Below are 12980 nucleotides of genomic sequence, written 5' to 3' on the forward strand. Positions count from 1 at the left end.
TGCAGCGAAACCCCAAAACGAAATCGAGCCACATCCGATATCGCTCGAGTTCGGGCAGAACTACGGGCTTGCAGAATTCAACTCCACAGGCACAGTAAGTGTGAAGGTGTCTCGTGCCCTGATTGTAGCCTGTCGTCGGCACGGCACGATGACAGGAAAATTGCGTCCAAAAGCGTTTCGGGTTGGAAAATCCTGTTCCTCGCGGGTTTACGCTTTTGCGAACGTACGTCACGTCTGTTGTGTGTTGTCAGATCACGTGAAGTTGAACACTCGAGCACATTCTCACAGTGTTTCACGCTCACAGCAGGCTATGCTCTCAGCCTTCGCCTTGAAGCCCGTACCACCCCCCGGGGTGGTGGGGGAAAAGGGCCCCGAGAGGGGGCTCTCGGCATAATCAATGTCGCTGAAAGGAAGGACGACGATATAAAGAAATAAAACAAAAAGCACACACACACACACCAAACAAAACCAGGCCAAAGAAACACCGCCCACCGATACAAGTGGTTATTGTGAGTCGTGCGTGCTGTTGCGCGTAGTGTTTCGGGTGGTTCGGGCGCGAATCGAATTCGGTGTATTGTGTGTGTGGCTTTGCGTGGTGTATCAGACGTAAGGGAGCCGCACACTGATGTGGGAGGTGGTACCGATACTGGTGATAAGCGGCACGGTTTGATTTCTGAAATGGAATGGGTCTTTTAGTTTAATATTAAACTCGGTCCAATAGTTCTCAATATATGTTTCTCCATCTGCTGCGTGTTCTGCAAGGTTGTGCAAGTGCCGGTGTTTTTTTTAGTGGAAAAACAGGATTAATCTAAGCGTCAGAAAAGGCTCATGAAGTGATTCCGCTAAATATTAAGTTATTGCTGTTTGCAACCTTCTAAACCGCATTTTTAGACGGAAAAGATGCAAATTTGTATGCAAATCAACTGAGTGTGCAAATAAGTGAAGCAATAATCCTGTACTGCTGGGAAAAAGAAAGCAAAACATAACACGCGAATTAAACTAAGTTCAATGAAAATGCCCTTTAATAAAATTAAAACAATTTCTAATCCACGAATTCACCATAAAGTCCCACCAGCGTGTCGCGTTCTGGTGCCCTGCCACTTGTACACGGCACCTTTTTTGTATGTGACACTTGCGCCCGTGCGCTGTACTCCCCGAGGGGAGATTTTCCTGTTTCTTCCTTATTTTTTCCGCTGGTTGATTAATCAGCAGAAGAAAGCCTCTTGTTTCTGTGGCTTTTCTTTTGTGGTGAATTTGCACCAACACAGGCACAGGCTTTTGGGAAAGCCCCGATCCATCATCATCCACCATCATCAACCATCGTATCTGTGCAGGTGTATTGGTTGGACGTGTTGGTGGTACAATATTCTCCATTCTTTTTATTTTCGGTTCTATCGGAAGGGTGTTTGTGGGTAGGTGTTGTTTTTTTGTTTTCTATGCTGGTGTGCGTTCTTTATTTTCAATGTTTTATGGCCTGGTAGTGGGTCTCGCATTGGACATTGTGGTTATTGGCAGTGATTCAAAAAATTCAGGTAACCCCGGGAACGCTACGCCGGAATCGTGACGATGGAAAAGGAGAAGAAATTCGCTGCGTAGTGGATGTAGTTGAGAAAAGAGTAGCTGGAACACGGAAACAGGGATTGATAGAACAGGGATAACTTACTGGAGCATTACTTCTCACGAGCCATTTCGTATGCTGTACATAAACCGTTTGGAACCGTACGTCCCGTCCCGTCCCGTCCTGTTGTATAAACGTTGTGTTGTGGTTTCGTGCAGCGTGTGTGTGTGTATTGCCGGTTTCGTGAATGTACTTGAAAATGGGCAGCACAACCAGGCCGATACATAAATAATCGATGGAAGCTGATCGGTGCTAGTGCTAGCAGTAACCGTCCGATAACGAGCCGAAGATTAATGCCCTTTAAATTGACGAAACGAAGGCGATAGAAGGGCAAAGTTGTTGGCCAAAGAAAGACCCTCGACAGACGGGGGTTAATAACAGGAAAGTGTGAAGGAATCTCCCCCTCCTTCCATGTTGGAAAAAAGGCGAACGTAAACCATAAATCCGATACGATCTACTCGCGGGGGACCTGGAAGGACGAAAGTAGCACACAGTAACGCTTGGCATTGGTGGGAATTGGCTGGAGTTTAGCTCGAGTGATGTAAAATAAATTGCCCTAATGATGAATGCCCTGATCGGAAGAAGCTATCCCGAAGTGCTGGGTTCGGCAAATTGTGTTCCTCCATCCGGATGTCACCGACGCATTGAGGCGCAGTTGATAAATCGGATGCCATCCGGAGATGGTGGTTAATGTGTCGTGGCGGGACCGTTTTATTTTCCGTCCCAGGCCTGGAAATTGTTTTCGATTAGGATGTGATTCATAAAATTGCTCGCTGCTTTACGCTAATACGTATGAATCTATGAATGAAAATGGAATCGGTGACGTTAAATGCGTACATTGCTGGAAGGAGAGAGAGAGTAATTCTTTTTAATGATTTTCCTTTTGCTCGATACATTCGTTGAGGTTCGGAGTCCTCCATAGGACTTTGGAAGAATCCCAATTTTCTATCGCTCTAGTAATTTGTACAGATTGAAATACAATAAGACGAACGTTAATCATTTTTTTAAAACGTTTCATCTTTGACTGGATTCATTAGTTTGGTTTAAAATTTACATAGGACTTTGGGAGGACTTATTTTATGACAAAACTATGCTTTTTTGTTTGTTTTTTCAATGTTCTTAATTAGATTTAACTACTAATGAGGTTAATGCTTAATTTAAATATCATTCGTCGGATTTTTTTTTACATTTCAAGCCATATTATTTATGGATCATTCTTAACAATCCCTTGCATATGTAACAGAGTGAATATTGCTCTCTTATTCTCTCAGAAACTTTAAAGAAACTCCTAAGATCATGATTGTAAATGTTTGAACAAATACTTTTAAGGGTTCCAACAAAGGTTCCAACAAAGCAAAACTGTTTATCTCGTATTTCAAACGTAAACTTTGCCGTCGTAGTTTGTGCAGATGCGAAAGTTTTGCCTTTGACACTTTGAAACCCTTGGAGCATTGTAGGGCAGCGGTCCCACGCTTGTCGCGTCAGTCAAGAATAGGAAAAGTGCATTGTTCGCGCGGAGCAGAAAAGCGTGAAAAGTTTACCCTCGTAGACGATAAAGCAGGTGAGAAGACGGAAGTTGTACTGGACGCACAAAAAAAGGACGACTCTTCAACATTCGCCCGAAAAGCCCAGAAGGAGTTCGAACGGCAAACGGCAATGTGCTCACTGTTCACTGGGGATGTTTCGTTTTTTTCCGTCGCTAAACTTCCTGGGCCAACCGGTGGCTGTTTGTAGCGTTTGCCACATTGATTTCGTTGTGAGATTGCCGCTTCCAGGTGGGATCCTTTTTTTCTTCGTTGAGATTTTGCGTGCGTGTGTGTGTGTGTGAGTCGGTGATGTTGCCACATTCTGCTACCTTCGCACTGTAGGCGTTACGAAGGTTGATTTCCACTGGGGGGAATGAAATCCTTCGCAAGACAGTGCGCTAGTGCGTTAGCGAAGGTAGTCCGTGAGTGTGTTTTTATCTGCGTGCATGCGTGTGGCCGTAAGTGTACCATTTCCATTTCGTAGCTCCATCAGCCAGGGTGGAAATCGAATTTACGGAAGTGGGCCGAGAAAATAAATAGCCAAAAAGTGATCTAGCGAGTGAAAAGCGAGTGAAAATGAACGATAAGAGCTACTTCGAGCGTAGTGCGAGCGTGGGTGCTAGTGATGATATCGGTCGACGGATTGCTGCTGCTGCTGGTGGTGGTGGTGGTGGTTCAGGTACCGCCCTCGATAGGGCAAAAGCAAATGCGAGCAGTGGTGGGCTGGGAGTGGCGTCAAAAATTGGAGAAAGTCGCCGTAAAAGTGCTTCCTTTGATGTGGACCGCAATCGGGGACCGGAACCGATGGCCTCGGCGACCACTTCCGGTGCCGCTGGGAGCAGGGGTGGTGGTGGTGGTGGTACCGGCGGAAGTGGAAGTGACACAGGCATCCGAAGGCGAAGCAGCAGCAACAGTTCCGTTCACAGGAGATCCCAATCAAAAGTGTGTACCGGCCGTGCCGAAGATGGCCTTAATCTAGCTAGTGTGTGTACACCGTGCTGGTGTAAATGTATGTGTGTCTGTGCGTGTTTGTGTGTGTGTATATATATGCTTGTCGGCTTATTCTACACGCGCATTGCCTTGCTGTTGAGCTACTCGGAAATCTTCTCCCCGGTTGCACTGACTGACATCAGCGGGAAACGAAAAGCTTCCCACGACAATCTCCCCAGCACCTGGAGCTCGAATTGTTGAATGCTTACGGGAATTGGGAAACACTTGCGCCACGGGGAGTGTGGCGCAAGAAAGTAACATACAGCTGTACAGCTCCCTTTCGCTTCCTTTCCGTATCGCTTCATTTGCAAGCAAGGCGCACGGTGAAAATCACAAACCCGCACTGCAGGGCCCTTCGCTTCGCTCCAACCCAAGACACTTAAAATCCCATCGCTCACCTTAAAGCTCACCTGCCAAGCTTCCCGCGTAGCTAGGAACTGCTATTCGCATAGCGCATATCTTGTTTTGTATCCGTTCAAACTGTACCACCTGACACGCTGATTGCACACGAAAACCAGAAGCCTGGAAGTCCTGGGACTGCGACTAGCATTGTGACTTGTCTGCCACCGTCAGGACGGAGCGGACTCTAACTCTTTGCCAGCAATCGTGAAATATATTCCTCGCGTGGAGTGTGTGTGTGAAGAGTGTACCAGTCGGTAATCTGGTTTCAACCGACTGGCTGCACTGGAAAACGAATGAAAGCTAAATGAAACACTCACGCGCAGTCCTCGGGGCTATTTACACTGCCAAGTGTTTCTTCTTATTCGGCTCGGCCGAACAATGTAGGAATGAAAAATGTTGCCGCTTACCTGAGGCAGCTAGCAAGAAAAGAAAGCTTCTCTAGCGTTACAGCTTTACTGTGCGCATGTTGAAGATTAAAGGGAAAATAGATTTTATTTGCAAAGCAGCGAGCAGCTTTCGGGATGTTTTGTAAATAACAATGTTTTTATTACGGTACAAGATTGCCCTGTCCCTGTTTTATTTTTCTGAAGTACACATTCACTCATTTATCGTTGAAGAAATAGCTTTTTAAAACGAATGTTGACTAACTTTGAACATCGTGGAATTCAAGAAAATACAAGAAAATCCGAATTTTTATATTATTTTATTGGTTCTACCAAGCGGTTGGATTCAACTATTTCGGAAAAAGATCTTCCGTTTGATGTTTACCGCCTTCTGTCAGTCACATTTCTGGGACATGTTGGTTGACAGCTATCGGTACAATTTTTATCTCATTTCCTTGCTTAATTATCATGGCATGCTGGGACTCTCCGACATATGGGATATGAGTGACATTTTCTGGAAGACATTGGACGCTTTGTAAGTCCTGATGGAACGTTTTCGTTTCGTTGATTGCAGACTGTATTTTAAGTTCGTGTCTGCTGTTTGGGAGTCAGATCTACTGTTTTGGGTTTTGCTCAGGTTTTTCTGAAGAATTGAGAGAGCTATGTAATAAATATCTCCAGATACTAGTGTTTCACCTATATAGTACCACTTCTTCTATATAGTACCCAAAAATGCTAAATATCTTCGAACTAGAGTGGAATTTGCCGTTCTGAGTTGTTGAAATAGAATATTCTCCATAAAGTATCTACATTAGACAACAAATTCACTGAATTTATCTCCTGGATGGAATCTTTTATCAAAAAGGGCTCATTTTTCTGTTATATGTTTCATTATTTCTAATATTTGGAATAAACATAATTCTACTAATTAACTATTAAGTCTCGGCTAACTCCTAGTAGTATGCTTAATTAAATCAAAATGTGACAGAAGTTATGGAAGACGAACTAACTTGTGTCATTTTCGAGTCGGTTAAACAACAAACTTTTCGCCTGTGGTCAATGGTTTCCCGCAAGAGTTTGTGCTCACAGTTGCAAGATTAAGGATAATTATACCAGAATACGCTCACAGTAGTTGTAATTACCGACGTTTGGCTGAAGATGATCACCGCACCGTCAGTGCCGGTAAGACGTGAAGCCACACTTCAACATCATCAGCGTTGTTGTTCACGGTTTCCGCCCGGTGCTGTACACGCCATCGGCAGCATCATAAGGGTAATTAAGAACATGCCAATAATGTGCAACGACGTAACGAGCAAACGTGGCGAAGTCGTACGAATTTCGCTAGCGCCCCACTGTCCCGAAACCAACCTGTGAACCACAGTGTATGGGGGAGGTTTTTCCCGGAGCCTTCCTTCCGGAGGTGGCGATGCAAACGGTTTCACGGCCATTGCGAATCGTGGTCGCGTTACACCTATGGCGCGTGCTGATGGTGAAGATTGTAGCAGCACGGCAAACGGGCACCTCCTAATGGTGGTTTTAGCTTTGGTCTCCTTAGCCGAAACCGAAGCGCCGTCTGCCCCGGGTAGCGCGCTTTAATTGAATTTATGCTTCCAACGTGTACGGTTTATTAAGCGCAACGTGATATTCATTACCCGTGAGCATAATAGTGGCCATCGATCGATATTGCTACGCACACGTGCGGGTTGGTGGAAATTGCGCGATGTTTCAGCTGCGGATAAGAATGGGAAACCTGTGCGGACTGCGCTGCAACGTGCGAGGTGCTAAAGAGCTTAATGATAGTAACGACATTTATTTCACGACCGCCGAATGGACGCGAAATGAATCGTTGTACGGGGGTTTGTCTTTATTTTCCCGAAACAAGAGCCAGAAGAGCCTTAGCTTCTCACTTTGGAACGAGCAATCAAAACGGAGTGACCTGTTGAAGATGGCCAGACAGCAGGGAAAAAGTTTTGATTTGAAAAGTAAAAATGCCACTTTTTTGTTGCGCGCATCTCATTGATTCGAAATGTTCCGATGCTTAAGTGGAGTGCTGCCTGGGATTTCGATCTGCTTGTCGTCTGTAACGACGCGATAGGCCGGAACGCTTATGGCTCGAGGAAATTTAATTCATCATTCACGGTTGGATAATTCGATGATTGATGATGAAAAGTCTGATGTGAGGGGGCTGAACAAATTTCACGATGAAGGCGTGCCGTCGGAATCGTTCGTGCTATTGCTGCTGTGAAAACGGCGACAATGTTTCCATTGGAAGTGATTTATTGAAGGAATTCCTGCGTTCCTGAATTCTTCAAAATTAAAACATAAAGAATGGTGTGCCGGCAATGAGCTCGTCAAAGCAAATTTTCACTCTAAAACTTACGAAGTCACTTTAAAATATTAATAAAAATGGTATTACCCAACCCAGCACCCGAATAAGGGGAAATAAATAGCGCTCGATAAAGGTCTTGGATAATGTCAATATCGTGTTCCCATTCATATTTGAGTGCCGTACAACCCGGTAGCAGCTCTACGAAAAAGGAAAAGAACAAGCCACTCGATGCCACTGCAGGCACGAACAATTAACGAGCATAATGTTGCGGTCTCGTGTCACCGGCTTGTACCTCTTAATGTCAAACAAACGCTTGCTCTTGTTGCTGCCACCGTTACGGGACGCGACCGGGGACGACGGCGCGGAATAAAAGACAACCGAACTGGTGTAGGACGGGCATAAGACGGGGCTATACAAAAAAAGAAGGAGGCAGCACACACACAACTCGATCGGTTCACGGCTCCGCTGCCGGCAGCATAATGTGCGTGTATGTTCGTGATAGGAAGTGCTTCTGTCCATGTCGCATCAACAAAACTTACGCTACCGTGACCTTCCGGGTGCCACTGGAGGTCCGCCGAGCCGTTTGCGCTTAACTGGGCTGTTCCTGGGGCTCCTTTGGGTCAGGGAGTCAATATTGACTGTAGTGATATAACGATTGCAGTCACCGGTTTATGGGAGGATATTTTTCATCCTGCCAGGCGCAGCCCAAATGAACCGCATTGAAACGCAAACGCACACAGGGAGCTGCAGTGGACTGGGCACTAAACAATACCCAACGGCACAGGGAACGGTCCACTCCCTTCCTGGCACAGGGAATTTCTTCCAAGAAAAGCAACTGGATGGAAGCTTTTCCGATGAGGTGCCGGGGTGGAATGGTAAAAATGGCCGAGACGTGGGGGCGGTGGGTGTTCTTTTGTTCACTTTTCACATCCAACAAACACGGTGGTGTCTTTAGCGTTTGCTACGCTACTGCTCTGCTGCTGTCGTCGCAGCCATCATCCGGAGACCACCATGATCATGATTATTTGCTTGCATGCCGTTCCGATTCCCCATCGGGGGATGCTTTGTCGGTGGGAAAGACGTCGCGTGGCTCCGGTCACGGCTCGGGCCCGGGTGGCTTTCGGGGAAATCCCACAACATCATGGTCCTACCCCGCAGGTCTATTTATGATTAAGAAATAATATCAAATGAATAAGATATAATCTACGAGCCATCGAGGTTGTGCAGGAGCAGCAGCAGCGAGTATTTGTATGGACAAGAGCCGAGTGAGAGAGCCGAGTCTTATGAATAGTTGATAAATTTTTCTGAAATCGTGCCACCTCCCACGCTGATGCCAGGTCGAAAGGACGGTTCTTCAGTTTCTTTTATATTCCCTCCCATCAAATAATTCTCCAACAATTGTTGGGTGAATAACAAGCAGTGGGCTTGCTTTGGACAGCGTTCGGGGTTTTTTTTCCAACAGGCTTGTTTGGTACAGGGTTTGCGTTCGTTGATTCGGATAATGATGGTGAGTAAATCAAAACCCCACGGTACATCATAGACTCGTGGCTCTCGTGGCTAGAATGGTAAAGTTTTTGGTGCCTGGTGGGGATGGCAATGCGAGGCGTCCGGAATGTTGCGTGTCGGTTTCACCTGGCACCAGCTAGAACGAGATTCGTGATGAAGTGTGAGGTGAATGTTGTGCTTGAACTGGCAATCGACGCATTTGGGTATTTGTTTGTTGGACGTACGCTTTCAGAAAGTGTTTGGTGATGAGTAAACATGACGTGTCTTTTATGATAAACAAATGGATGGATCAGCGGAACGAAGGCTGTTCGATAGTTGCGTGTGCGAGTGAAGCGAGGCACACGCATTTCTCAGCAATATTTAAAATGTGTAAATAAAAATGATTTTGTCTGGGAAAACAGAAGAAAATAAACTGAAAATAGTTAAAGTTACGAAATAATCATTTTAAATGTATTTTCTCTTGACTTTTGCAATGCTTGTGCTCCGAAAATGGCCACTGAAACATTTTGCATTTGTTAAACCTGTGTGACCTTGTCGTATGGTGCTCATGCTTTCAAGCTTACAACATTTCTTGATTCGATAACATCACACCTTCAGCTATACGGGGGCCTTGAAACCGGAGCGGTGATAAACAAGAAGTACGAAGAACGAACCTTTCGCCGTGTGTCGACAGACAAAATGGCATCCGTGGCTAACGATGAAACCGCAACAGATGGAATGGATATCTCGATTTATCGTATCGTCGTGGGGTCGTGCAACGATGAAAGCAACATAAAAGAACGTCAGACGAAGGTTTGCGTTGGAACCGTTTTTCTTTTCATCTTTCGGTTTTCCTTCCGTTGGGTCCCCAGATTGCTGCTGCTGGGGGGGCTGTTGCGTTGCCAACATCACGGTTACCGGTTGCGATCGTGAACGGACCATGCTTTCATTACCTTTTGTTCGCCGTGGCTGCCGGTGGATGGTGGAACCGGTAAGACGAATTTAGCATTCCATAATCCGGCTCGAACCGTTCCGGAATGCGGCCCAGGTTACGGGTGGAACCAGCTGTTGTTTGGTTGTAACGCTTATGCCGGGTCGGTTATCTTTGCAATAATCATCACCGTCTCGAAGTCTCCTTTGAATACTAATCATGCTAGGTCGGTCGGTAATCCTAATCCTCGATACGCATCCACCATCCAGTTTTACGCGAGGCACCTGGCGTCTCCATTTAAACGTGAGCCACCAGGCGTCTCCATCGGGTGTCCGGTACTGGGCGGCTCCATTGCATTTTGACTCGGAGCAGTTTACGATGTCGCAGTTGCCTTTTAAATTACGCAATGTACACAGAAATAGAATCCAATTAGTTTGGCTTAAGAATCGAAACGGTGGTTGCTTTGTGTTGTATCTGTGCTGGGACAAGCAAAAGGCTCTGCGTAAAGAGGTTAGTTTTGTGGTATTAAGTAGCCGTGTTTTTGATATTGCTGTGAAGCGTCCTTTCATCACGTAAGACTATTAAGCTGAAGGAAGTGAATTCTTACGTAACTTCCAAAACATTTGTAGCTCATTAACAGGCTAGCATGTTCTCGGAAAAAAATCCTTTAAAAACAAGCAAATTACTTTGTTGTATTTAATATGCTCTCAGGGAATATTTGGAAAACGTGTTATGCTGTAATAAGAGAATGTCCGTCATGGTATTATAACATAAGCTGATTAGCATAGGGCAAAAGAGTATGCCGCAATGCATAGGCTGTTAAACTGTCGTCCAAAAGCAGATAAATTAACAAAGGAGCGGAATATTTGCATAACTATGACATTTAGGATCGTTAAGTTGGTGCGTTGGTGATTAGTAATGCTACTGCTACTGCAGTAGACAAAGGCTTACGATAGGAATATTAATTTAATATTGCATAGAGAAATGGAATATGAAAACGGCAATGCTAGAATTATTTTCCCTTCTCGCTTTCTGCGTGGAAAAAGTTAAAAAGAAATAATTCATAATTGAATTTCTAGAATGCGGTAAACATTCTGAAAAGGTCTGGCAGTTAATTCAGTTTATGTCTATTGTGAATTGTTTGAATGGTATTGTTTAGTACACTTTTTTGTATTATTTCATTTAATATAACCATGAGGATAAATAACTTTTCAACATAATCGATAATATCAATTTCAGCAATTTGAATATAAACTAGGATTAGAGGGATGAACGTTGATAGCAATAATCTGTTCAAGCGGAAAAAATAGCCCTTGCACCACCATTAGGGAAAGATAATTTCGGTTGTATAGAGCAAAACAAAAAATACAGCAAACGAGCTCTCATAATCGATTAGTCACGCTTTTCATCAATGATCATTTCAGGTCCCGTTGTTGCTTTTGCCCTTTCTTGTAGCAGGAAAGAAGCAAACTACGCAACGGCCTGCATGGTATCTTTTACGATGATCAAAATCAACTTTGTTTTAGTGTTCCTCCTTTTTTGAACGTTTTAAATAAGGCTAGTAATGTGTTTCGGTAGGTTGCTTCTGCATGGGGTCGGCAAGAATACCATGGATAAAGTAAAAGCACCACAACCAGCAAGATGATTGGGATGAAATTCAAATTTGACTGAAATTGGTAATGTAACGGCCTGCGTATGTTCGAAGATTTGCTCGTTTGTGCTGTGAAAAATGGAGCTTCCATTTTAAATGGGGAGTTTAAAAGGGAAGTTTTTTTTTCTGTGGGACAAGACAGAACATAAAATCATTTTGCGATGATCGGCGGTTTTTTTTGTGAGGTCTATTGTCTATAAAGAATGATTATTTTTAAATTTAGTTTAATAATATTGTTTTCTAGATTGGAAAATACAAGTTTCTTTTTCATAACTGACTCTTACATTTTGTATTCAGTAGCTTTCATTGCGATACATGTAATTATTTAATTCTCTTTTCTCTTGGCGTAATGACCTACTAGATCATGGCTGCCATTTCTGGCTAACTAGACTTATTTTGCCATGTAGCTGGATGGTCGATTGAAGACCGGACCATCATGCAACCGGGCCGCCCCGATTTATTTAATCATCTATTTTATATTAACTGTATTGAATGGACTTGAATGAGTTATACTTATAAACTTCATAAAACTCTAACAATAAACTTCAAAGCAACAAAGTTTTGAGGGGTCTGATTGTTAAACAAAATACTTAATGTTTAAAGCATTATGAACTTAAAAGAAAATGGAAGTGATTAAAGCGTATTGTTCAATTTGCTAGCATATTATTTAAGTTTGCTTCGCCGCTTCTTATTTCCTGCCCAAAATGCAATGTTTAACATCATCAAAAACGGGACGCAAAGCAAACCTTCTTACTTCTACGATAAGAATATCAACATTTCTCATCTGGTGCAAACATGGGAATGTAGAAATCGAAACAAAACTCCCGGCAAATAGTAAAACAAAAAGGGCGAAAAATACGAAGAAAAAGCAACCCAGTTCCCAGGAACACTGGTGCTGGCGTTCGGCGCAAGACGGATGCTTTTGACAAGAAGCACTTTCGCACATACCGTACAAAGGCAGTCTTATTTTTGCCTTGGCCGTGTTGCTGTACAACACGAACAGACCCGGCAAGACAGACAAAGCAGCCTGTTTTAGGGTGGGATTATGCTTTTTTTTCCTCTCCACTGCGAAACAAATACGCCGAAGCGTGAAGCGGTGCTCTGTATGGGGCAGATACTGAAATTGGCATTGTTATGCTGCAGCGTACTGTATGTGGGGCAAAGAAAGGGCAAACAGAAGTGGGTGCACGGAGATAATGTGTGTTTCATTAATTGAATTTCGGAGTTTACACGATACAAAGTGAATTAGTGCGAGAGCGAGAGGGTAGAAAAGAATTAATTTAACAACCAAAACGAATGGAAATTTGTTCACTGCGTAACTGTTCTTAACTATAAGAAAACCATCTGAAGCATTTGTACGTTATAGAAAATAATAATGTTATCAATATTTCAAAGAGAAAGGTCAACATTAACCTTTAAAAGACAGAAAACAAATGTAGTGCTTAAGATGGAAAATCATTTCCCAATCAGAAGTGAATAAATTTAAAGCAGTTTATTAAGCACTTCCACCACAGACTGACAGATCTTATCTTAATCGTCTTAAGATCGCTGTTATTGGTTCAAAAGTAAGAGCAGGGTGCAAAGGAGGACAGGAGCTGAAACGGGAGAATTGTCAGATGAACTTAATTAGTATTTAATGTTGCTGCTGTTGGAATTTCGTGATGG

General features: G+C 43.8%; 1 protein-coding gene across 1 annotated transcript in view; it reads left to right on the forward strand.

Annotated features, from left to right (window-relative positions):
* Positions 1–3720: 3720 nt before the first annotated feature.
* LOC128310172 (alpha-catulin) overlaps positions 3721–12980 on the forward strand; it is a 53902-nt gene continuing 44642 nt past the window's right edge. The window contains exon 1 of the mRNA XM_053046747.1: positions 3721–4086. Coding sequence (XP_052902707.1) covers positions 3721–4086 — 366 coding nt within the window. The remainder of the gene's footprint in view (positions 4087–12980) is intronic.

Source organism: Anopheles moucheti, chromosome 2 (genome assembly GCF_943734755.1).
Source record: "Anopheles moucheti chromosome 2, idAnoMoucSN_F20_07, whole genome shotgun sequence".
Taxonomy (NCBI): Eukaryota; Metazoa; Arthropoda; class Insecta; order Diptera; family Culicidae; genus Anopheles; species Anopheles moucheti.